General features: G+C 27.5%; 1 protein-coding gene across 2 annotated transcripts in view; it reads right to left on the reverse strand.

Moving 5' to 3' along the window:
- LOC136983106 (actin-binding LIM protein 2-like) overlaps positions 1-25,359 on the reverse strand; it is a 128,964-nt gene that overhangs the window by 86,339 nt on the left and 17,266 nt on the right. For both annotated transcript variants that reach the window (XM_067279741.1, XM_067279742.1), the window contains exons 2-4: positions 7,910-8,005; positions 1,288-1,471; positions 314-438 (exon numbers count right to left, since the gene is read on the reverse strand). In XM_067279741.1, coding sequence (XP_067135842.1) covers positions 314-438; positions 1,288-1,471; positions 7,910-8,005 — 405 coding nt within the window. The remainder of the gene's footprint in view (positions 1-313; positions 439-1,287; positions 1,472-7,909; positions 8,006-25,359) is intronic.

Raw genomic sequence — 25,359 nt, forward strand, 5'->3', positions numbered from 1 at the left:
ATATTCTCATATAAATATTTAAAGACAATATAGATATGTAAACATATTTTTAATAATAATTAATAGTAAATTTTTATAATTTTTTGATTAAATATAAAGAATTTGTTAAGTTTAAATAAATTCAGATAATTACATTTTGAAGTTACAAAATATGTGAAATTTTTTCTGTATCCATAAGATAAGCTTAATGTATAGAGCAAAGACAAATTTATTGATTTTAAAATAAAATTTTAGCAAAAGTATAAGTGATTATTTCTAGATTATTTTGTAAAATCAAAAGGAAAAACAAATATTAAAATATTCAAATACATACGTAATTCATCTTGAGTGAGAGATTTTTCTGGTGATTTTGATGTAACAATAGGGATCTGGATGCATTTTGAGCACAAACATTCCTTTCCAGTAAAAGTAACTTTTTCACCAGTTGGAAATGGTTGCCTAAAAATTTTTAATATTTTAATTAAAAAGATACATTTTTTAAAACCTTGTTATATAAGGATTAATATTATATAACAGGCAGTAATATTATGAATTGAAGACATGAATGGATGAAAGTGTTATACTATAAAATGAAAGTTTTGAGTGAACTGATTTTCAAGATTTTATTATGTAATTATTTTGGTATTGCATGAAAAAGTGTGTTGCAGAGAGTATTACAATGCCATTTAATTTCTGAAATCTTTGATGGTGGTATGCAAGAGATGAACATTACACCTTCATCCATGCAGGACAATCAGGTTTTGAATGATTGCAAAATAACACCTTCAATTATATTCTTATCAAAATATTTCAATTTAAAAGTTTGTTTTTTAGAATACTTTACACTTTTATTTCTTTAAAATCAGATTGTTAATTTTTATAGAATAGCTAAAATATGACTAGAAGTCAAATTTACAGAACTGATATTTATTAGGTTTAATTCCAACTTGTAAATAAAATTGTATAATTACAACATTTAGTTTAATTTTTTATAAATATATTTTATTTTAAATAAGCTGACATTTAATTAAGCACTATCATTATTGTGCAAGTTTTCAATGTTATATTTTTATCTTTAGAACTTGTCTTGAAAATTTAAACTGTTAAAATATAAATCTTATAATAGTCGAAGAATTCCATATTAAACACGTTATAAAATTTAAAATTTTTAGGTAATTTTTTTTTATAAATTCTCTCACAACAAATTGAAAAATCTTGTAAATAATAATAAATTATATTTTGTAAAATAAACTGGTCATTATATTTTGACTATCAAAAGATTAGCAAATGATAATTTAAATAACTTACCTACATCTAGCACATACAAAGCATTTTTGATGATATGTATTACCAAGAGCTGTAACTACTTCACCCTCCACATATTCTCCACAATTCACACATTTTGTTCCAAATTTTTTTTGGTAATCCTTAGCACAATAATAATGTCCTTCTTTTAAGAAAAATCCTCCATGAGCAAGAGAGGTAGAACAAACTGAAAATAAGAAAATTTATTTCTCACCTCAAGATGAAAGATGTCACTTCTAATTGAAATAATAGAAACCAAGAATTTTAAGTTTTATTTAATATTTTTCAAGTAACCTTATTGTATGTTTGTTGAGATTAGAAAATCTTATGTTAGATTTTGGACCACCAGGGTACACTGTAAGGATAACATCATGACATTTATCCAATAAAATTATATAATGTGAAAATACAAAAGATTTAAACATCTTGCACAGCCTGTTTTTTTTTTTTTTCTTTCACCTTGTTATGTGTAAAATGATTCTATGTAAACTGATTCTATGTTAAATTGTATTAAAGCTAATCTTTGTCCATAATTTTCATATGTCTGTTCTCAAAAAAACTTTCAAGCAAGATACCAACTCAAGATACAACTACAATGTTCATAGTATATTCAGCCTTTTAAAATTTGACATAAAAACTAAAAATTGTGAGCAATATTTAAAAAATCTCATTCTCAATTGAAATAAGCTTTAATAAACTGGTACATAAATTATCACAGATGCCACATGATCAAGCAAAACATTCACTCATGTATTTGTGAGGAGTAGAGTAAGTGATGTGGTGAGCCACTTGTGTTTGTCTTGCCTGCTATATAAAGATTTAAGTGCTTCTTACAGTGCTTGCCCTCTATGCCCATTAAATCTTGAATACTTAAATCTTGAATATTTATTTCCCTAGTAAAAATAGCCTTCAAAATTTTCATCAAGTCTACTTCTTGAAAATAAATTTTTCATTTCTCTGATATACATAATGTTCAATTATACTGATTGTTATTTTCTGTTTGTTGAACTATTTTTTCAAATCTTTTTTTAAGTGAATTATTGAATTTGAGAGTGATTGTTAAATGTAACTGAAAATACTACTTAGAAGAATTTTTGCTAAAATAAGAAAATTATACGTGGTGCGATCCAAAAGTTCGGGGACTGTAGTAATCTATGACAACAAAAGCATGTATTTGAAGTTACAGCGTGTGAAATGGATTCTACCAAACCACCTCTATGTGTTCAAGTTAATTCCACCCATGTCATGTGATTAAACCGTGAGCACTGCTGTTTTTTTCCGGAGATAGTTACCTTTGTTCTGCAATGTAATAAAAGTGGAGTTTCAAGAACAACCTCCAACATTTCGACTTCATTATGGTAGAATCACCATACACCTTTCTTAGCAATTTTAAAATCTCTGTAGGTGTTTTACCTAAACGCTGACAAAATTTAATGTTGGAGATTGTTCTTGAAACTCCACTTTTATTACGTTGCAGAACAAAGGTAACTATCTCCGGAAAAAAACAGCAGTGCTCACAGTTTAATCACATGACATGAGTGAAATTAACTTGAACATGTAGAGGTGGTTTGGTAGAATCCATTTCATACACTGTAACTTCAAATACATGCTTTTGTTGTCATAGATTACTGCAGTCCCCGAACTTTTGGATCATACCATGTATATCACAGTTTATATACATTTTACTTTGGAAATAATTTTACTGTTGTATATTTATTATTTATTTATCATTCAGTTTTTAAATATGTAATTTAAATATTTTATAATTTGAATAATTATATTTTTCTCTTTTGAAAGCTTTTGTAATAAATCATTTGAAATTTATTAATATAGCTTAGATTAGAAAAATAGCAACTTCATAACTAGAATTTTACCTTTTGATTAAAAAATTAAATATATTAATTCATAATAATGAGGGACTTAGTGAAAAAACAGCATATTCTGCAAAACTACAAAAAATGAGTTATCAAAATTGGATTTGTGCATCTGTCTTCAAGAACCTTTCATGGTTCAGTTACATGTCCCATTAATGTCTACCCACATTAATAAAATACTGTAATACTAAAATACTGATGAATTGAAATGCAAATCCTCCTTTTTCTCAAATATTTTCTAATCCATTTTCTCACCAAGCCCCTGAATTCATCAATTTATAAAATATTCTATTTCAGTTTAAATACTTCAAACAGAATTCAAATTCATCTCCAATTCTTTTAATTACTATAAGTCAACTTAAATGCTTTAATGAGAGTTTTTTTAATCAGAATACAAATTCAATATCTGATTAAAGCAGGGTTTCTCAACTGCTGAACTGCAACCCAGTATTAGACCCTGGTATCAACTATACTGGACCACAAGAGGTTCTGGAATTTATCATTTTAGTTTGTGGCTGTACGCCATGTGTTTGTATATGGTTTATATTTTATTATTATTTTTAATTTCACTTTCTCACGCTTTTATCCCCTTTTCTTTTCTTTACCTATTGTTTTTCCTCTTTGGAATGTCTCTCCAAAATTCCTTTCCTTATATGGTCATAGTATATCCCCTAAAACAAAGAAAGGGTGCGCGACCCCTGAGGGGTCGAGTACGAAACTAGAGGGCAGGAGGGTCGTGAAGGAGAGAACAAAAAGGATTCGGACAGAAAAAAGCAGGAGAGAGAGAAGCTTCTGGTGCGTTCTGGCAGCGTGCAGAAGAGAAAGAGTAGCGTTTGATTGACGGACTAAAGAATTCGTTGTGATCGATCCATTTTGTTTGTGATCAATTCATGAGAATTAACTGTGAATTTTGGCAAGCGAATGAACTGAAAGGAAGAAGAGAATCCCCTCTACATATTTTGTGTAAGACCCTCGCCAAGGACATTATAAAAGAGACCGATTTTTCGAAGACCTCAAAGACCAACGCTGGGTACCCCTTTCCCAACTTCTTACATTTTCTTATCTGTCCTTTATTCTCCTCCTTTAGTTTAATATTAGTTTTAATTTTCATTTTTTATTCGTGTTTGTAATAGTATAACATTAGCATAAGATTAGTTTAATTATTTTCCTTTTGTCGCGAGCTATATATGAGTCGGGGAATTTTTGTACAACATTGTTGACTCATATGTTTATTTCCATCTGTTGGGACAGAAAATATACTGGCATCCTAAAAGAACCTGTAGCTAATAACTTTTACCTAAATTAAAATTTACTTTTTTCATTTTTATTTTGGTTCCACATGTATTTCTTTTAACAAAGAAATTAACATATCTTCACAAGTTTTCTAAGCACTTTTATGAATAAAAGTTGAAAATAAAAGTGAATGAATTTTATAGTGAAAATATTCTGAAGAGAATGAAATTTGTGAATGTGTTGGAAAGCTCTGAGCTAGAACACCCAAATAACATAAGTATAGTAAATGTCTGTATCCAAGCCATATATTTTTAAACACAGAAGTAATTATGAATGATTGGTAATTTTCAGACATTGAAATCTTTCAACTTTTAGAAAAGGGACTACAGGTACTCCTCACTTTACGATGGAGTTCCGTTCTGACAACTATGTCGTTAAGCGAATTGGTCGATAAGCGAGGAGCTTGCGCTGGGAATACAGGATCGTTGTAAAATTATACAAATTATGCAACAAACTTCAAATTTATTCATAAAAAGACTATTATTGTATGCTATTAACCTATTATAGTACTATATAACTATAACAGTACACTTAGTGCACATGTCACCATTTGCCACTGACCAACACTCAAGCTGAGAATGAGGATTTCCTAAATTGCAGGTCGAAACTCAATTGGTCGTAAGTGCGAGTGGTTGTTAAGCAGATAGGTCATAAAGTGAGGAGTTCCTGTATTACTATTTGTGACCTGTCATAAAAATTGCCTGCATGCTGATTATAACAATGGGCAGCATTCTTCTTTCTCAAAACTGTATGAAATAACAACTGTGTGTTTGTGTAAATGTCAGTAATCAATCAGCAATGAAGTAGAAAGAAAATTTTTTCACTGAAATTGTAGAACAAAGTTGTATCTGGTTCTCAAATCTAGTACTACCAAATACTGTTTCTTTGCAAGTTTGCATTGCAGTGTGTAAGTGCTTGTTTCAAAATCCAAGTGCTGTGATTTTTTAAAAGTAATAGACCTACAGATTCATTTAATATGAATAAGAGACAAAGGACTTTGTTTAATTTTGGTGTTAAGAAATTTTGAAGGTGTTTGTGATGCAACTAGGTCAGTTTTGGGCTATTAGCTGCTTGCATGCTACAAATACTTTGCAACCTCTATCAATACTAGTAGCAAGTAAATTGATAACATACTCCAACCATTAAAGTCTACTGGTATGTTTTATGACAGTTTCATAAAGTTGGCAGGGGTTTTAAAAATCCATAAAAAATATTTGATATATATTTATTTTAATTTTATTCAAATCAAGCCATCCCATTGATAACAAGCACCTTTGTTCAAAATTATATTAGGTATTTTAGAATAAAATAGAATTCACAAATTAAAAAGAAATTAATTTAAAGGAATTTTTGTTATTTAGTATATAAACACAGTATTTATGTATGTGTATATAAAAATTAATTAAATATTAATATTTAAATTAATGATGTTTGTGCACATCTCTTTCTTTATTTAAACTTCCTTTTTGGTTCCATTAACAATTAAAACAATGATGTAAGTATTGCTTTAAGTTAACGATAAGGGTATAAACACCCATTCACAGTGAAAATTAAGCATAAACATAAAACCTTGTATCTTTATTATTTAATTCAACCAGTTACAATAAGTTACATTAAGCGTAACCTTAAACTTAATCATAAGACATTAACATAAATAAAGCTTGGAGTTTACAAACTCCAAGATTTTATGCTTTTTATGTAATTTAAAACAAGAAACGATCGTAGTGGTTATGGAATTTCCACTGATAAATTTTTCTCTGGTTCAAGGGATGAATTCCCCATCACCTGTTACTTGCACTTTTAAGTTTTCTGATGCAAAACACTAAGATGTATGCTTTGGTGTTATTTATATTCATAAACTACACAGCTATATCATTAGTTGTCATGCAAACATCAATCTATTTCATCACTGACCATTTTATTAAAATAATATAAAATTATATTTGAATTTTATTTTTTAAAGTGCACTATCATCCACCCTAGGAATTTGGCTGATATGTCTGATTGATAGAATTCCTGATGTCTGTAGTATGTGCATTCATGCACACACTACAGACCTATCAGAACCAGCCCTGGATGCAACAAGCAGTAACTTATCTATTTCAAAACTAAACAGTGATTTCCAGGATGTACAAAAGAAGGGTTAAACTACCAGCACACAGAAGAAAGTCTGGATTAAGCTTCCTGTGCTTTTTGTTGAAAATTCCTGAAAATTTGCACAGAGGTTTGTGTATTAGGGCAATTGATGCTATTAAATTTTAAATTAAAGGTTAAGGGGGTAGAGAGATAAAGAGAGTGGTGTGTCATATCTCAAGTAGGGTCAGACTTAATGATGATTTTATTTGTTATTAGCATTTATAATTTTTAGAAAACCCATCCTCACCCTGAAAATTAAGCTTTTTACCATTTTATAATAATTATAAATATTAAAAGTTTTTAATAATGAAATATCATAACAGATGGCCCCACACACAGTTTTAAATGTTGCCAGTAAAGTTAAGCAACTCCTTACTGGATTTTTTCCCATTTTCTTCTGGATATCTTCTTTCATGTTGACAATTGGAAATGAAGTAGTTCCTGAGAGCTATTTTTAGATTTTAATTGTTATAAGGAGAAATTTTATTTTTGTACAAAACAAAATATCACATGCTATCCAGTGTGGACTTTGAGGAACTTTATCAAGTTGGAACCATCATTTATAAAATTTGCTATCAGGATATATTCCGACCTAGATAATAATATCTTCCATAGGAAATATTTAACCACTTCTATATAATTGATACAAAAGAATTTTGAAATTTTGAATCAAAATTTTAATAATTCCTTAAGTCATGAGTAACATAAATTTTTAGTTCAGCAAATATAAAAATAATTAATAAATAAAAATTAAAGATATGTTGTTTCTTCTTTAATAATTTACTTGAGAATGCCTTATCATTAGTGAATTAACTTAAAACATAAAAAATATTTGAAAGTGTTAATTTTTATTTATTAAGTTTCATATTTAACAAAGTGTCACTTGGTGTCACTAACCAATTTAATTAAACATAGTATCAAATGAAAGATAATTAAGAATACAATCACATACTAAATATTATCTGCAGAACACAAGTATTAAACAAGTTATTGCTCATTAAAGTTTTTATGTTTTTCATACAAAAAACTAATTAGACGATGACCGTTCAACATAATTAGTACAATTATGATATTGAAGATTGAAATTCAGGTTGGTAATGAAGTGATGAATATGTTGTAGGAGTTGTGAGTTATTTTAAGTTATGTATGGTAACACAGTTTAGTCAATATCTCTCTAATGCTTGCTATTCTGCAAATAAAAATATGATGCTTTATTAAGCTAATCCCTATTAAGCCCTTCCATTTGACATATGCTTTGTCAAAATCAGTTAGTGACATCAAGTGTACTTCCCTTGGTAACTAAAAAATTAAAAATTGTTTACCAGAACATTTAAAGCAGTCTACATGGAAATGTTTATCTTGAACACGAAGAGCACTTCCAACACACTTTTTTTTACATCCTTCACAGAGCACTTTACCTAAATAAAATATTTTTTCATTATCATTATTATTACCAGTAATATAAATTTCAAAAATAATTTATTAACTTATGTAACAAATATATCTTTAAAGTAGCATTTTAAATAAATTATTATGATAGTTTTTATCACTCAAACTTTTTTATTATAATATGTATCTTTTAATTTGTTTATAAAATTGTCATTGGATATGCTATATATGAGTGTTATATATAATTTTTTTCTTCTGCAGTCATATTATCTTTACTATTTCATGTAGAACAGACAAATAAAAGAACATACACTTAATACTGTAAACGCTAATGATTTATATCATATTTTTATTAATTAAATTAGAATGTTGTTCAATGCTGTATTTTATGTAATTTAATGCACAATTAACTTGCAATTTAAATTTACTACATTTATTATAATTAATTACATTGATCACAGATATTTTAATGAAAATGAATTAACTAGTATGCTACCATGGCACTGCTTATCATTTTCCCCTTTTATTTGTCCATTAACATATTTAACTGCAAAAAGTCATCAAAGAATCATTTTTGCACAGTTGCTTATTCCAAAATATTATTTTAATCAATATTCTATTTAAAAATAACCTATTTAATAATATATTAATTTCCACAAAAGAAATAATAGAAATTTACATGTAAAGTCTTTCTTTACAAATGTTAGGATCTTCACATTACATATAGAATATTGAGTTTATTTGCTAAAGGAACATGAGACAGATCATTTGCTGTAAATGCATGAATCATATCTAAGTTTGTTTGAAAAGTGATAACCAACATATGTAACATTGCTTGTTTAACTCTCAACCTTCTTTTTTGTTTTATAATTTGATGAGTAGTAATCTCTCATTACTTACTTCACAAAATGGATTAACAAAGACAAAATAAATTAAAAATTACATAAAATCTTGCCATATGTTTTTGTAATATTTTATTTAAATTTTAAAAAATTTTCCACTGAATTCTAAAAGGATTTTTTTATTATTATGCTTATAATGGATTTGGAAGACCAACATTTGGAATTTTGCTCATCAAGAAAATGTTATTAATCAAACATAATGAAAAATAGTATTTTTCACAAAACATTATCTTTTTTTAAACTTTGAGAAAAAAAATATATTCAGTTATATGAAGAGATAAAGGCAAACATAAAAAATTTGTTTAGAAAACAGCATTCATTCTTTGTCTAGATTCTCAGAATGTTAGAAATCATTTCTTGCATAACGATGTTTTAAATTATTATTATTATTATTACATGTTTAAGTTGAATAGTCATTTCAATATCTATTGGCATTATAAATTTTTTAAAATATAAATTAACTCTTAAAATTTAAATTAAAACAAAGCTCTCTCTTCGTCTCTCAGATTTTTTCTTTCTTTTTAAGTCAGACTTCGTCAAGTTTGGAACTAAGTAATGTTTCAAAATAAAACTAGATCTCAAAAGATAGACATTTAAAATATTCATTAAGATTAAATTACAGCTAAAGTCAAAGTTGTAGTAAAACAGAACCCATTCAAGAATATAAACTTAGTAAGAACTAAATTTACTGTACAATTATGAATGGGGAGTAACAAAGTGATCTTCTGATGGCAGAACTGATTAAATTCTTATTTTCCAGATTCCATGTCATAGCATCATATTTAGATAGGTCTAAAAATAAAATAGCTAGAATTACATTTCTAAGAATTATTTTTTTAAAGCAATGTTTTTCATATTGCATATATTTTGCAACAACATTTGATGTCAAGTATGTGTTTTTCTATAGAATAAAATAAACATATCAAAATCATCATTATCCATTTGATTAAAACATTTATCTCCAAAAATAATTTAATTACCTTAAAAAGACAATTTTTTTCCATATTTCGCTCAATGGTTTTTACTTATTCATTTTTTATATAGTTCACTTTTATAGTTTTTAATTAATTATAAAATTTGCCTACATCTTACAAAAAAAGATTTATGAAATATTTAGTTATTTTAAATTCATAGAAAACAATTTTTCTTAACTTAAAATTCTATACATAGAATTTTTTAGGTTATAATTTAATGTTATTCAAAACTGAAAGTTGGAAATAGTGATTTCTTCTACTTCTGAATTACAGATTCCTTTATTTAACAAGTTTATTCAACAAAATTATTCTTTTAAGACCCATTGATTTTTAAAAAAATAATGCATATATACTCAGGGCTCTCAAGAATGAAGATTTTCTCCGGCCCTGTAGAAAACTCATTGGTATATAGTAGTTCCTATTCCTATAAATTAATGTTATCTTTACTAACAAGAAAAACTTTAAAACTGTTTTTTATTAATTAAGAAGCATTACACTCTTCATTTGTTCAAAAAAATGGTACAATTCTAGATCCAAATGATGCGGTTGGGACCTTAACAGAGCTGTAGAGCATACTGATAGGAACAAAAAGTCTAATGAACCATGGCTGTACGGGCAACCCTTCGCGAGATATAGGCCCCCTAAAATGACTATATGTGAACTTTTCGAGACCCTCAAAAATGGGGTAAAATTTAAAAGAGAAAATTTGAGGGAACATGAACAAAGCTGGCATAAAATATATTTATTTAATGAATATACAATATTTTAAATAATATTCAGTGAAATTCCATTTTAAAAAACTGAGAACTATGTGAAGATTTAAAAAAGTAACAAATGACATCTTTACTTACTTTCAGAAGTTTATAAATAATTTCTAATACAATATCTAGGCATTTTTTGGTAAAATTTACATGTAGATGATAAAATATTATTATAATCAATTACTTTTATATTTTTTATAAACAGCATTGATATAGCATAACATAAACTGGTAAACATCCTAGTTAACTTTTTCTTTCCACCATTAAACTATTTCTAAATGAGGTCATTTGTCTGGAATAGTGTTTCTCAAACTAAACGAGTTTCCTGAAGTATGCTGACCATAACATTTACAATCTGACAAGGAACACATTTCAGAATCAGTGTAAATGGGATCCAAAACTGATTAAACTTGATTATTTTTAAAAATTAATTAATTTATTGATCTATAAATTAGTGATATTATATTGGTGTTTTAATAAAATTGCTCTATTCAAAGATTGATTCTACAATAAAATACAGTAGCCTCTCATTATATCGTGCTTGTCGGAAGACTAAGAAAAAGCGCGATATATCTGAGTGCTAAAAATTCTGGGCGTTTGTTTTAAACTCTTTTTACCTTGTGGGCACTAAGAGGTTCTCTTAGCAAGCCCATTACGGGTTTGGCCAGGCCCACAATGGGGTGGCCAGGTGGTGAGGGATGAGGCCCAATATATCCGGACGGACCACCCCCCAAAATTCCTGGGGATTTTTCGAGCTGTCAGGATTGTATCCTCGGTCCCCCACAGTGGTAGGCTGCCACCTTGACCACTTGGCCATCCATCCAATATTTTACTATCATTCATCATTATAAAGTATCTTTATTGTTATTTTTTAAAATATCTTTCTGACTGAGAGAGCCTTTTGATCATACTCATCACAGGTTCAGTCAGATTCACAATGAGAAAAGGCACAGATTATCCATGAAAAGTTTCTGGGTTGTTCAAATTCGATCTCAGTTCTCCTGAGCAATAGGTTGATGCCAATACCATCTCAGCCATTAACTCATCTAATCATTTTATCAATGGAACAAGACTATGATTCAGAACCTGAAAGAACTGCAATAAGGTCAGGTCACCAAATGACTACCACCAATCTACAGAAGCCATGAAAATGTATATGTAAATCAATAAAACTAATAAAATCAGATTAATTACCACTAATCAAAATAAATTTTAATTTATATCGCTTTCATAACTTTTTTGTACAAAAAAAAGACTAAATTTTGAAGGCAATGACTATATGATCCAGCTGACCACATACTATTTGGGCTTGACAACAGATTATTATACATTTCTTCCTGCAGAATAAATAAATAAATAATCGATCTTTGCTGTAGACTAAAATATATTTTCGGTCTATGTGAAAAAAGCTTTGGCTTCCATTCATATCAATTATGTATCCAGGTGTCATCTTTAAAAAAAACATTGGAATAGATTTGTGCAAAGAACTTTTTCATAGATCTGTATATCTAGAATAGACTCTTACATACTGTACGTATTTCTGGTTAAAGGAAAGCATACATATATTATTGATGATGCAAAAAAAAAAAAAAGACAAAAACAAAGACAATAGACAGGAATCCATTTGAACATCAAACAAATGTCAATGGAAGAAAAGCAACTAACATCGACAGAAAACGGTTATCCCTCCTATTCCACAAGAAATTATACACGGAAAAAAGAGTAAATTTTAAGATCACGTGTTTTCTTTAAGCCAATTAGGATGCCGAGTTTTACACAATAAATCGAACGTGTTGTGAGTGTCACGTGATAGGGGCGCGTGAATGATCTCTCGAAGCAGATCATGCTACCTGATATCCATAACACTACACGAATAACTCGAGATTAATTAAGCACCCAGTATTCTTGCCTGACTGAGTTAGACATCTCCAAAATCGATGTGATATAACAACTGAAAAAGTCATGTTATATAAACTTGTTTCCTTTTAGAAAAACTTTTTATTTTATAAATGTTTATTAAAAATGGGATTATTAAATCATTAATTATTATTAAAAATTGAAATTTATAAACGCATTATTATTATTAAAAGTACTTAAATTTTATATAAAAATTCTTATTAACATATCATTAATTTTGAATTTAATACATACAGGAATCACGCGGCACCGAATATCTTTTTCCGTTTTGGACAGGTTTTACTGTACTTGTTAGGTTAACTGTTCTGTTAAAGTTCTCTTATATTAAAAATACAAATTGCCATTTTTTAAAATAATATTCTTATGAGATTAATGAAAAACTTCATTTCTCCTCTCTTCACTCCGATGGACGATAGGAGAGGAATGAAAGAGGAAGAATAATCAAAATTTCCAATCATGCTCAGGTTTTGATGATTTTTAAGATCTATAAGTTTATTGGAGGAAACATAAACGAAATTTGAAAAATTAGTTAAGGAAGAAAATCAAAGATCATTAATTTTAATGAAATGAATAATAGCAAGCAAAAATTATGCTGCGATATAAACAAATAATACATTTAATTATTAATTATAGAAAACCACACTGTTAACAACTTTTTCTTTCTTTGTTCTTCTAAAGAAGATAAGACCAACGCTTGACTTGATGCAACAATTTTATTTCATTTTTACGATGATGTGCATTTCGAGTGTCCATAGTGCTCCTTTCAGTTACCCATTTCTATACCAATTAAAAACCAAATTACATTTTATTTTAACAATTAAAAACAATCCTATATGAGGAAAAAACACATGGAATCATGGTTCTCATAAAATAAATTTGATTTCGTTTTTAAAGAACTCAAAAATATTCAAAAAGATGTATAAGTAATCTTTAATTAAAGAAATGTATTCTGATCAGTCTTGAGTTAAACGAGAACTATGATCTCGTGTTTTTTCCTCATATAAGATTTTTTTAATCATTACAATGAAGCTGTTAATATCGATTCAGCTAATATGATACACAACCGAAGTATTTCGTGATTTACGTGATACAGTATTTATTTTTAAAAAGTCCAGCAACGAGTTGCATAACTTTCCAGGCAAAAACACTTAAAAAGGCGTACGACCATCTTTTATGATATTTTATTTAAAAAATTATATTATTAATTAATATAAAATGGCAAAAAGTTTAATTTTGAAGATAAAGATGAGCTCTATATAAAAAAATTGTCCGACCCCATTCGAGATATGAGACATGGCCTCTATCTCCAAACCATCTCAGCCTTTAACCAGCAAAATTTAACAGCATTAAGAAAGATAGAAGAGGGGAATTTTCACCATCCTCTTCAAATCGCACCCTGCATTTAATTCTAAATAGTTGATAGTAACAATATTAAAATGGTTATTGGAAGAGTGAAACGGCATCAACATTAAAAGAGTAAGGTCCTAAGATAATATTGCTTCTAACGAAAAAAATTAATACACTGAAAAATCTAGAGTAGCAAAAACATTGGCAATGAAAATAAAAAATAAATTGTTTGTCTCGTTTTAAAAAATCTATGATTTATGACGTCTTCCAAAGCGGTGGAAGTGTGAAAGCAACGAGTGGAAGCAAAAGCCCAGAAGAAGAGAAAATGTAATTGAGGTATGTGTTCATTTCGAAAGAAAACTGAAGAAAAAGAGAACCAAAACAGATATTGGGTGGAAAAAGAGTAGTAGTGAATATCAAGAAGAATGATACTAAACTAATTTTAAAAATTCCAAAGAACAAAAAGAGATAGAAGAATGAACGTAATAACAGAACTAAGAATATCGATAGAAACACAACCTTCCGATGAAAGGAAGTGAATCTTTTTTTATTGGGGAAGATCATAAAATTATTTATTAGTTTCTTTGAAGTATTGAATGTGAGCGTTTTAAGGAAGTTATTTATCAAAACAGTTCTATGATGATACTCATAGATTATGTGGTAACAATAATAACGAGGAATAGTTATAATGATAACTTTTTTAGATAAATAGAGATAATGATAAAACTGTAAGTTATACTTTAAGCAAGTTTTTCTGAATTACTTGGTAATATTGTTGATAATATTTTGAATAGATTTTTTACAGTTGACTAATAGGAAAATTGATGATGACGAAGACATAACAGTAAAATCCAGCAATGAGTTGCTTAACTTTTCCGGCAACATTTAGTGGCGCCATCTGTTATGATATTTTATTTTAAAACTTTTTATATTTTTAACTAATATAAAATGGAAAAAAGCTTAGTTTTGAGGGTAGGGATGGGTCTTATAAAACATTGTAAATGCTAAGAACGAGTAAAATCGTCATTAAGTCTGACCCAACTGGAGATACACATGACCTCCTTTATCTTCCCACCCTCTCGACCTTTACTCACCAAAATTTAATAGCATCATTTCCTCTAATAAACAATCTTCCTGCAAAATTTCAGAATTTTTCGACAAAAAGCACAGGAGTTATTAAGCTTCAAACAGGGTGAACAAAATCGTGCCCCCCATACACTAACATCCATACATACAGAAAAAAACCCAGAATTTTTTTGCATTTCTCGACGTTTTAAGGTCCCCTGAGTCCAAAAGTGTAGTAATCTGGGGGGTCATATTTTGACCGATTGCCATATAAGTTATGTGGTGATCGGAAAGTATAATATAAGTTATACTTTCCGATCCCCAGCTGTTATATATGTTATTATATAACAGAGCCGGGGAAGTAATACGACAGAAAGTATATGCAGTTAAAAGATATCATACACAAAATGTAATTAGTAAAAGGAAGAGATGATTTATTCTTAGAGAATGCCAACTTTTTGGGTTTTAACAGACAACATTTCTAGCAGGTTCGCACAGTTCTGTTATTAATAATCATAAACATAGTTTTCAAAAATTATAAAGTTAGTTTTGATTACTTTGCATAAATATATAACAAAGTCATATGTCTTAGTTATATCACTTTGTCGCCAAAATAGAGAAAAATTCGATTTAATAATAGACAAGGATATTATTTTTTCAAAATTTTTTCAAATTATCAAATTATTTTGGATAAAAATTATCTTAAACGTAAGTTTACGTGTTTTGTGGAAAAAGAAATCAGAGCAAAATGTATTTTTCTTTAACATACTTAAACTTTAAGTAGAATTACATTTCAGATATATTATTATTAAGATAACATTTCTCAATTTATTGCATTGACTTTATCATATCTTCTCTGAGGGTGGATTGACTACAAATCGGAATGGATGAAATTTTATAACTAGTCCTGTGAGGCTTATTTGTCGGCTGTCTAATAGGAAAAAAAAAAACAATTTAAAAATAAACTAGCTTCAGTATTGGGGATAAAAAGATTTATTAGCTTCAGTATTAGGGATAAAATTTTAAAAATAATTTAAAATTTTTTAAGTTTGGGCTTGTACCCCTCTAGATGTCCGCCCTGAATGACCTCACGATACAGCAAAGTGGCCTCATATCTATGGGTGGGGGTTTGGAATCACTATTCTTATATCAACCTCGAAAAAAGCATGACCTCGTTTAAGCTTTAGAAATAATATAATCTACTTTATGAAATACCTCTTTCTAATATAATTTTATAAAAATATATTTCTTTTATTGAAATATTACTTTCAATAAAATATTTATACTTATATTTAAAAAAAAAAAAAAAAAAATTTATTGGAGTGATTTGAAAGGTCCAGATTTGACAATGCGAGCATGTTTGATTACGTTAGAAAACAGAAAAAAATAATTTTACATGCTATTTTTTCTCATTCATTAAAAAAAGTGAGAGTAAAGTAAATGGAGTGACTGTTATACTTCTATAAAATAACACAAAAGTTTTATAGATAAAATAACCATTCTATGTAATTAAAAATATATAATATGGTTAATGCGAAATTTAAGTAAATGCCGTTTATATTTAAACAATATTATATTTTAACAAAAAAAAAATTAACATGCTAGATAATCACATCTTATGAATAGGCCATACAATAGTATCTTGTGCTGAAAAGAAATTAATTGATCAATATAATTGGTATCAGTGTGTACTCTTCAAAATTACAGTCTTTAGTATCTAGAGAATTCCGGATGACGTTCTATGGGCTATTGTAAGTTTCCTTGAGAGACATTATTCAAATATTGCATTGAGATTAGGTCAAACGTTAACCATCTTACTTATTAAGTATTTTCATTTTCAAGATGCTTCATTTTCACTACAGTTCCTTATGTTTTAAGTATTAAATTGGGGATTTTATACAGGACTCTGCATCTCAAACATTTTTGTACCTTAAGTAGGGTTCATTTGCTAGTAACTAATAACAGAACTCCTGCCCAAAGATCTTGAGTCTAGTGACAATCCTGGAGATTCCACTTTAATCACATTTTATTTATTATTATTTTTTCTGTATTTTACATACGTCATAGGACGTTGTTGAAATAAATTTCTTTGATAAAATTTTCGAACTAGAATTGATCTTAAAACGATATGTCCTGTAATGTCGTTGCGACATTAAGATAAATAATGATCATCGGCGTCGTAATCTCTTGCCGATCCCAAATTGATCTGTGTGAGATATTTTTTTTTTTTTTTTTTTTTTTTTTTACTTTGAAATCTTTATGACCTAAACAATAGTATGAGTGAGGCAAGACAGTGTACACGGATATTTGCAAATTTAACTCCTACATTTGGAAAGAATTTTAAAAATTAAATTAAATTAAAATTAAGCAGCATTATAAATGACAAATTTATTTTGTACCGTTCAGTCCTCAGTTTGATGTATTGCACGACTATATACGAGCTAACTTACCTATATTATGAAAATAAAAAATTATGTTATGAAAAAATAATGTTTTTTAAACTTCACTCTCTTAAAAACCCTGTGCATGAACCTGTAGTGAGGATATTTACGATCCTAGATATCCAAGCTTGTGTCAGGTCTGCTCCATCCTGTCGATTACATTATATCTTATTGGAGAATTAAGATTGTCTTCGGGGATTTTTAAACTTGTAGCCTACAACTACAACATTGAAAAAGAATGTCTAAAATTTAAAGAAAACGTATAAGAGAGAAAAACTGAACGTGCTCCTATTTGCAGGTTGAATAATAATTTTTGCCGTATTTTAGAAGCTTTTAATAAAAAACGCTTTAAAATAAATAAAAATCGATAAATTTTAATGATAAAATGATAAATTTAAAATTTTTTCAAATACTTTTTATAGTTCAATGCTACTAATTTCCAAATACAAAATAATAATCAGAACCATTTTACTGTAAATAAGGACCAAATAAAACATATTACTGTACTAAATCGAAATTGGGCTGCAATTTCAAAAAATTATAGATCTATAAATTCCCATTGTTGTCCGTTCTGTTTTTCTTGAATCTCGAGAACGGAGTTAGATAGATGAAAGACGACACCGATATGGAAACCCCGATTAACTATTTGCAAACTTCCGATGTAAACCGGAAGTCACGTTATTTAAATTCAAAAAATTTCTCCTGAAAGCAGTTAGATAGATGACCGGAATGACTCTATTTTAAGAGGAAAAGTACGATGTACAGAACTAATTTAAACGTGGATAGGATATATTTTAAATTAAAAAAATTGTTCATTTAGCATTAAAAATGAATATAATAAAAAATAACAATAACAATAGTTTAAGCGAATTTAATTTTAACAATAATCAAATATTGAAGAGGATATTTTATAAACAACTTGGATAATCAAGATAAAGAAATCAAGTGTATATTGAAAATTATTTGATATAGAAACGTATAGCTTATATATTTAATAAATACATTAAATAATTTATATAGAAATATACAAGTTAACCATCTTCAATGCAGTAAACAAAAAGATCAGCGTTCAGATTTTCTTAATAAATAAATAAATAAAAATAAACAAAAAAATGGAAAGACTAGTTTTTACCATGGAAATTAAATATGATGTGATAATGTTAACACGAAAACTATATTTCAGAAACATATCTAAAGCTATAATTCGTGACGAAGTCCCTAGATAAGGCGTATAATCGATTAACAACAAAATTTTTCCAACACAAAAAATGTAGGGCCTAGTTTGCATCAGTTGTGTCAGATATATTTCTTGAATTTTTGTTTTAAACAAATATTTAAGAATATAAATTCAAAAAAATAAACATTTAATAAAAAGTATTACGCGCACTTCTTTCTATACATATTGGCTGACAAACTAAACTTGGAAGACCCAGACCCGAAGCAGTAGTTTGAAACTTTCATAAACGTCCTTGGCCCCAATAAATAAATTTTTAATAATATTTGTTTTCCATCTTTATAAAATTTCTTTGAGATAAAAGAATAAAGCTTTGTTCGCAATTTATGTTAAAATATTCTTTCTACACTAGGTAAAAATCGTCACGTAAATATTATCTCGAAATGAATCCAATCGTTTTCAGAATATTTGATACAGAAATATTTATTGAAGAGAAATAATAGTAAGAAAGCTACCTTAATATCTTATTTTTATCAATTTTCTAGGGAACTAAATGATAGTGTGAAATTATACATTACTACTTAATATTACATATTTAGAATTCCAAACACATTTAACACTAAATACTCCCACGTTTAACAATCAGGAACTTTATTCCTATATCACGTACTTGTTTTATGTTATTGCAAAATTAAAAATCGACTATCTGAGTGGAAAATAACTGACAGATATGAATAAAAATTTAATAATATTATTTAATCAATTGAAAATTTAGTTGAATTACTTTTAATACATATCATTGTATTGATATGAATGAAGCCTATCATTTTTCAGGAGTAGGAATTAGAAAGAATCACAATCTGAGCAATTTGATTACAATCCCAGGCAATAATTATTATGAGGATGTTTTTACAGTGTTTTAAGCATGTAGCAAAGAAACAAAAGAAGCAAATGATACGAATAATTTTGCCATATTACATTACGACATTTTGCCTATATTAATAATAATTTAAACAACCAACATAACATTATATAAATTAAATATCTAAACTGTTTAACAGTGAAAAAGTTTTGGAATCATGTAAAACTGAGGAAAAACTATGATATCATCGTATATTTAAAACATAGCTTGCTATATTGTTCAATATGCAAACAGTTAGTCTGAATATAAAGTAAATGCCACTGAAATATTTAATACTTTTGTGAAAGTAACAAAATCATTGTTCCTAGAAGGAAATTATCCATTGAAACTGCTACATGCTTAAAACATCTTTATAATGAAGTTATTCAATAATTTTTGCCACGGGTTATAAAAAAAGAGATTAAATATCAAAAAAATTTACTATAAAATTAGGAAAAATTGATGTGAATTATTTCTTACTTATAGCAGATATATTTAATCTTTTATTACTTACACTGTAAGTTATAAAAGATTAAATAATTGCTGGGATGTAATATAGTCAAACCTCTGAACGACGGATGTTGACCGGAACATAAAAAATGGCCGTTGTTGGAAGTGTTCAGAGGTAATGTTTGTATGTATCTTTGTTCAACGTTCCTGAAAAACAGTCTGCATTTTTAGAGATGACCATTATTGAAGGTTCGACTGTGTATACTTTTGATTAGAGTATAGGCTAATGCTAAATTAATTCTTCTGGAGAAAAGCAATTAAAATTAGAAATATAGAATAAGGTATGCAATATTCAGTATCAATAGAAAATGTTTCATAACACATTTTCTATTGGTAATGAAATAAGTAAATTAACTGATAATTTGAACAATCGCTTTCCGTAATTAATAACAAGTTGCTTTCCACAAATTGAGTAATTTGTTCATATATAAATTGTGTTAATAAAATATATAAAATCTATATTATAAATTATGCTTATTATCAATTAATATCTGTTAATTAGACAAAAATACGTTTTGTTGATAATTTTTAAATATTTTATATAAATTTAGAACTACGGTACTACGAAAAATTATATTAGTCGCTAATTCACCGAATCAATAAAGGAAAATGATTATTCAGATGCTTTGTAATGCTCTAATGGCACGCAAAATAGGCTTTTTTTTGTTAGTTAATATATAATTTATCTATATCTGCACTTTAATGCACTTTGTAAAATCTTGTATAAAACTTTTATAATATAAAAGTATAAACTCATTTAAAAACAAAATGCAGTTATTTATTTTAAAAACTTTCGTAGTCTTCTAATATAATTGATGCACGAACACCATAAAACGAAATTTGAAGATTATTTTAATTTTAAAAAATCCGAATATAATGAAATAATGTTACTAGGAAACAGTTTGTGCCTTACTGAATTTCTTTTGAAAGATTTCTTTTCTTTAATATGAGTTTATTACCTATTATACTTATACACCACCATTACTTCGATTTAACGCTACCTTTTGTTCGCTTCTCAAATTGGCACAAAATCGAGTATAGCGATAAACAGCCTCAAATAATAATAACTCTATACAAAAGTGTGAGTTTGAGAGCTTGAAAGTCGCATGGTTTCAATGGTAACAATGTCGTTTGCAATGCAATTAAGATTTACTGCGATATTTATTCACAAGTACAGATTTATTGGTGTTTTACGTAAATGGAGAAATTTAGGATTACTTTAAATCAAAGTTTTACTATAATATTATTTAATATTGATTTCTGCTCGACTAACAAGTCTTTCATATAAGATTCTATGAGACAAATTTATATAATTAAAAAACATAAGTTAGTAACAATAATAACAATAACAAATTCGTAGGTTCTTTACATCGACATTTGTTCTAAAAAATCATATTTAATGAAATAAACTAAATCTAATGATCAGTTTGAACGTACAGTCGTTCGTTTAATAAAACAGATAAATATTTAATGTATAGAAGTAATAATAACAAATAAGTCTTAATATTTTTATAAATAAAAATGGGTCACGAAGAATCGTAGTTCTAATCAACGGCGCCGCCAGATTTTTTTTTTGGTAAGAGATGACTAAACTTTTAGGATTGCATCGGCTGTTTGCTTCTCGGAAGGAGCTAATCATTCTAGATGTTATCTTCCCATTAAGTGCTAACACTTAAGCTAGACATTATCATCCCAGATGGTTCTGAATTGAACCATTAGAAATTTGCTCTGTCGGCATTTCTATTTCTAATGATTCAATTTTTATGATTAAATAATCTGTACTATTAAAAACATTTTCAAGAAAGGCAATATTTTTAAGAAAACAAAAGATTGTTTATGTAGAATATAAAGATTTTTTTCATTAACTTAATAGATAATCTTAGATTTTATATATATTCGGTTCGCTGATTTAAAAGTGATGCCCTATTTATATAATATTATAATGTATTCCAGTCAATAATATACGTCAATTGTCAATATATATATTATGAAGTTTTTATACTTTCAAAAAACTTTTTTAAAGATAGCTAATGATTGAACATAAAAACAACATCTATTATTCCGAACTAATCCTATTTTCTTTACATCGTATAATTTAATAATATGGAAACTCTGTTCTAATTATAGAATAATTTAAATCCCTTTTCACATATTAAATTTATGATCCTTCACTATCAATAAATTAATATACAAGAAAATCATTTAAGAGTATTTGGAGGATATATCCGGGAAGAAAGACGAGAAACACCTCATCTACTGAAAATCAAACCCGAATCCGTCTGTTGAAAGTGCAGTAGGCTTTTACGTTACACTCGTATGCTGGACAGATTTAGTTATAAAATTTCTGAAGTCGTACGTTTTCTTCTAGTGTAAATAAAAGTTTTAGACTAAAGAAATATAGAAAAAAAATTTACAGATAAAAAAAATAATCTTAAGAAAAGATCCCTATATACTACTATTCTTTGTATGAACTTTTCTGTGAGGAAAGTGTCGTAATTTAAGAATGTCTTCAAATTATTGGAAAATTAAAACGCGTTTTTGAATAAATAATTTAAAAAAGTTTTTTTTAACATCATTTATAATAATATAAAGAAAACAAATTTTAATTCAAATTACTGTGGAACTTGTAACCGAATCCAATTATTCAGATTTTTCAGGCGGGATTAAAAACGGTATTCATATCAATTTGAACTAATTTGTTATCTAAAATTAATAATTACGTTAGTTCCAATAATTAAAAATAATTTAAATATTTTAGGTTTTATCATGTTTTTTTATTGAGTTAATTTGCCATATATAATTCTTTATTGTGCTTTAACCCATTTAACACCTGCAATTCAGATAGGCCTGCGCATCCTCTTTTTTCCGGACACATTCTCGTACAATTTTTATTCTGACAGCTTTTTATAGATATATGTATTTTTATATTTTCTATTTTCATTATAAAATAAAACTTATAGCGATTGAGTATTTTAGACCTATATTATATTAGTTTTTTAATCAAAACTGTCTTTTTTATGATTTGGTTATGATAATCCTATTTTAAGGGGTTGATAAAAATTGAAAACTTTATGATAGATTCTGTACTAATTTATTTTTCTGAAAGGCTAAAATATAGAAATGATTTCCTTATAGGAAATATTTAATTGGTATTTTAGAAATATTTAAAGCTTTGATATATTTTTAAAAGTATGAATTTCGACTTTTACTTCATTTGTTCTTTTTTTTTTTTTTTTTATGACATTTCCTTGATAACGTACTCAAATTGTAACATATTTCATATCTAATAGCCTATCTCGAATAACTTACGGAGATAGAGTGACTTTGACCAGAAAAAATTAGCGGTTTGATAGATTGGTTTATACAAAAAACGTAATCTGAAAAAATAAAAGTATGAATAAAAATCTCTGAAATTATGAGATTATCTTGAAATAAATAATACTTAAAATTATTTATTATAAATACGTTTTTAACTTGTAAGATCAGGAATGTGAGAAAAATACAGAAAAACAAAATCGGAAAACGTAAAAATACCACCTGAAATTGAATTAAAAATTCGGTACATAATCTTTATTTATGATTTTAAAAAACTGATGCTAATATTCAGTCACAAAAATGATTTATTTCGTCAGGAAAGATTCTAACATCCATTATATAAGTTCGAAAATATAATGATAGACACATAAAACATACGAACAGTAGCTTATTGAAAATCAAAGATCTAATAAAATGTTCTAATAAATCCTGTTTATAAACAGGTAATGTTTATTTATTATAATAAATAACGCATTTTTATACCTCTTTATCTAAAATAACGAAACAAACTTCAATATAGAACCGAAAATACTGTTCTTGATTCTACTTATTTTATATTTGTAATATTAAGTAATTATTATGTAATATTTGTAAAAAATAGAATATTTACTACTAAACTTAGTAATGGTAACAACACTTGAATAGGGAAAAATTTATGATCAAAACCAACTCAGCGTTTTCAACTCGCTCAGAACATTACAGAAGGGCCTTCCAGAGAATGCTCTGGTAGGCCCTTCTGTAGAGAAATGCAGAGTTCGTACTGGAAAGAACACGGTGTAGCTTCATTTGTGAAATTTGGAAACTTTGTTGAGTATTAGGCAAAACACAGACAATTAGAAATATAAGAAACCCTGATCTGAGCGATATGTGCCATATCGAAAAATTGTAAGATACGTAAACAGAAATTTTCTAAAAGGCAGAAACTATAATACAATTTTATTATCTTAGAGATTTGCCTTGAGGTAGTCACTATATAAAATTTTGTTTATTTTTATGCAGTTAGTTAATTTATTGTAATTTTATTTGCATTTACGTATCTTTCGTACTTGTTTATATTTTTATGAGTCGTAATGATTTCTTTTCGAACAACCTTTTCAAATGTTTGTAACGTGTTCTAGATTACTCTTATAATATTCTGTAATGTAACCTGAGAATGACTCATAAAGCGAGTTGAAATCGTTTGTCCTGAGCGTAAATGTCTTATTTGTTAACGTGTTTCCCATTTGTAAAATTTGTATTGTGTAAAATTTATAATATTAAGATCAAAATCTAAATATTTTGCTGATCTTAATAAGTTTTTAGTTACAATTTTCGATTTCACATAATATGATATATAAATATAAACAAATTTTTCCCAGCTTGTATTATTAATTTCTATTTTCAGAAAATATGAATTCCTGGTGTAAGAATATACAGAAATGCATAATAAATACAGTATTATTTTGTGGAGGAAATTAGAAAATATGTTTCACATTATTTTAAAATACTCCTTAATCGGTGGCCGAATGGCCGAGACAATTAAGACATCAGCTTATCTCTTTGGGATCGAATCGGGACGAGTAACTACCTAAGAATTTTTTATGGGTGATAGGCTCCTGTCCTTCACCTGCCGCTATATTGTGGACCTAGAAGACCCACGATGAGTAGGCTCTATTGAATAAAGGCCTTCTAACGCCTATAGAGCAAAAAGGGACAAAAATTAAAAATATCTTCAATTGCAAATCAATGAAAACCTTTGTCATTCAAGTCAATAAATTGAGTTTTCTTAACATTAAAACAATAGGAGAAGTATATTTTCACAGTACCACAGGATCTCGGTTTCTATTTCAATTATCTTGTTAATATACGTCCTCTTTTTCTTAAATATTGCAGTTTAAAAATATATTTATTTTATTTTAATTTAAAATATCGATAAAATAAACTGTTAAATTTATTCTTAAAATAAATTTGATGAATTTTGTTGGAATTATATGAGGTGGAATTTATAATAGCAGGTTTGAATAAGTTTGCTTCTATATTTTAAATTATATTCAACAGATGAATCAATTAAAATTGATCACTTAAAGATTTAAAAAT

The sequence above is a fragment of the Centruroides vittatus genome, unplaced genomic scaffold (assembly GCF_030686945.1).
Source record: "Centruroides vittatus isolate TY-2023 unplaced genomic scaffold, ASM3068694v2 contig_876, whole genome shotgun sequence".
Lineage (NCBI taxonomy): Eukaryota > Metazoa > Arthropoda > Arachnida > Scorpiones > Buthidae > Centruroides > Centruroides vittatus.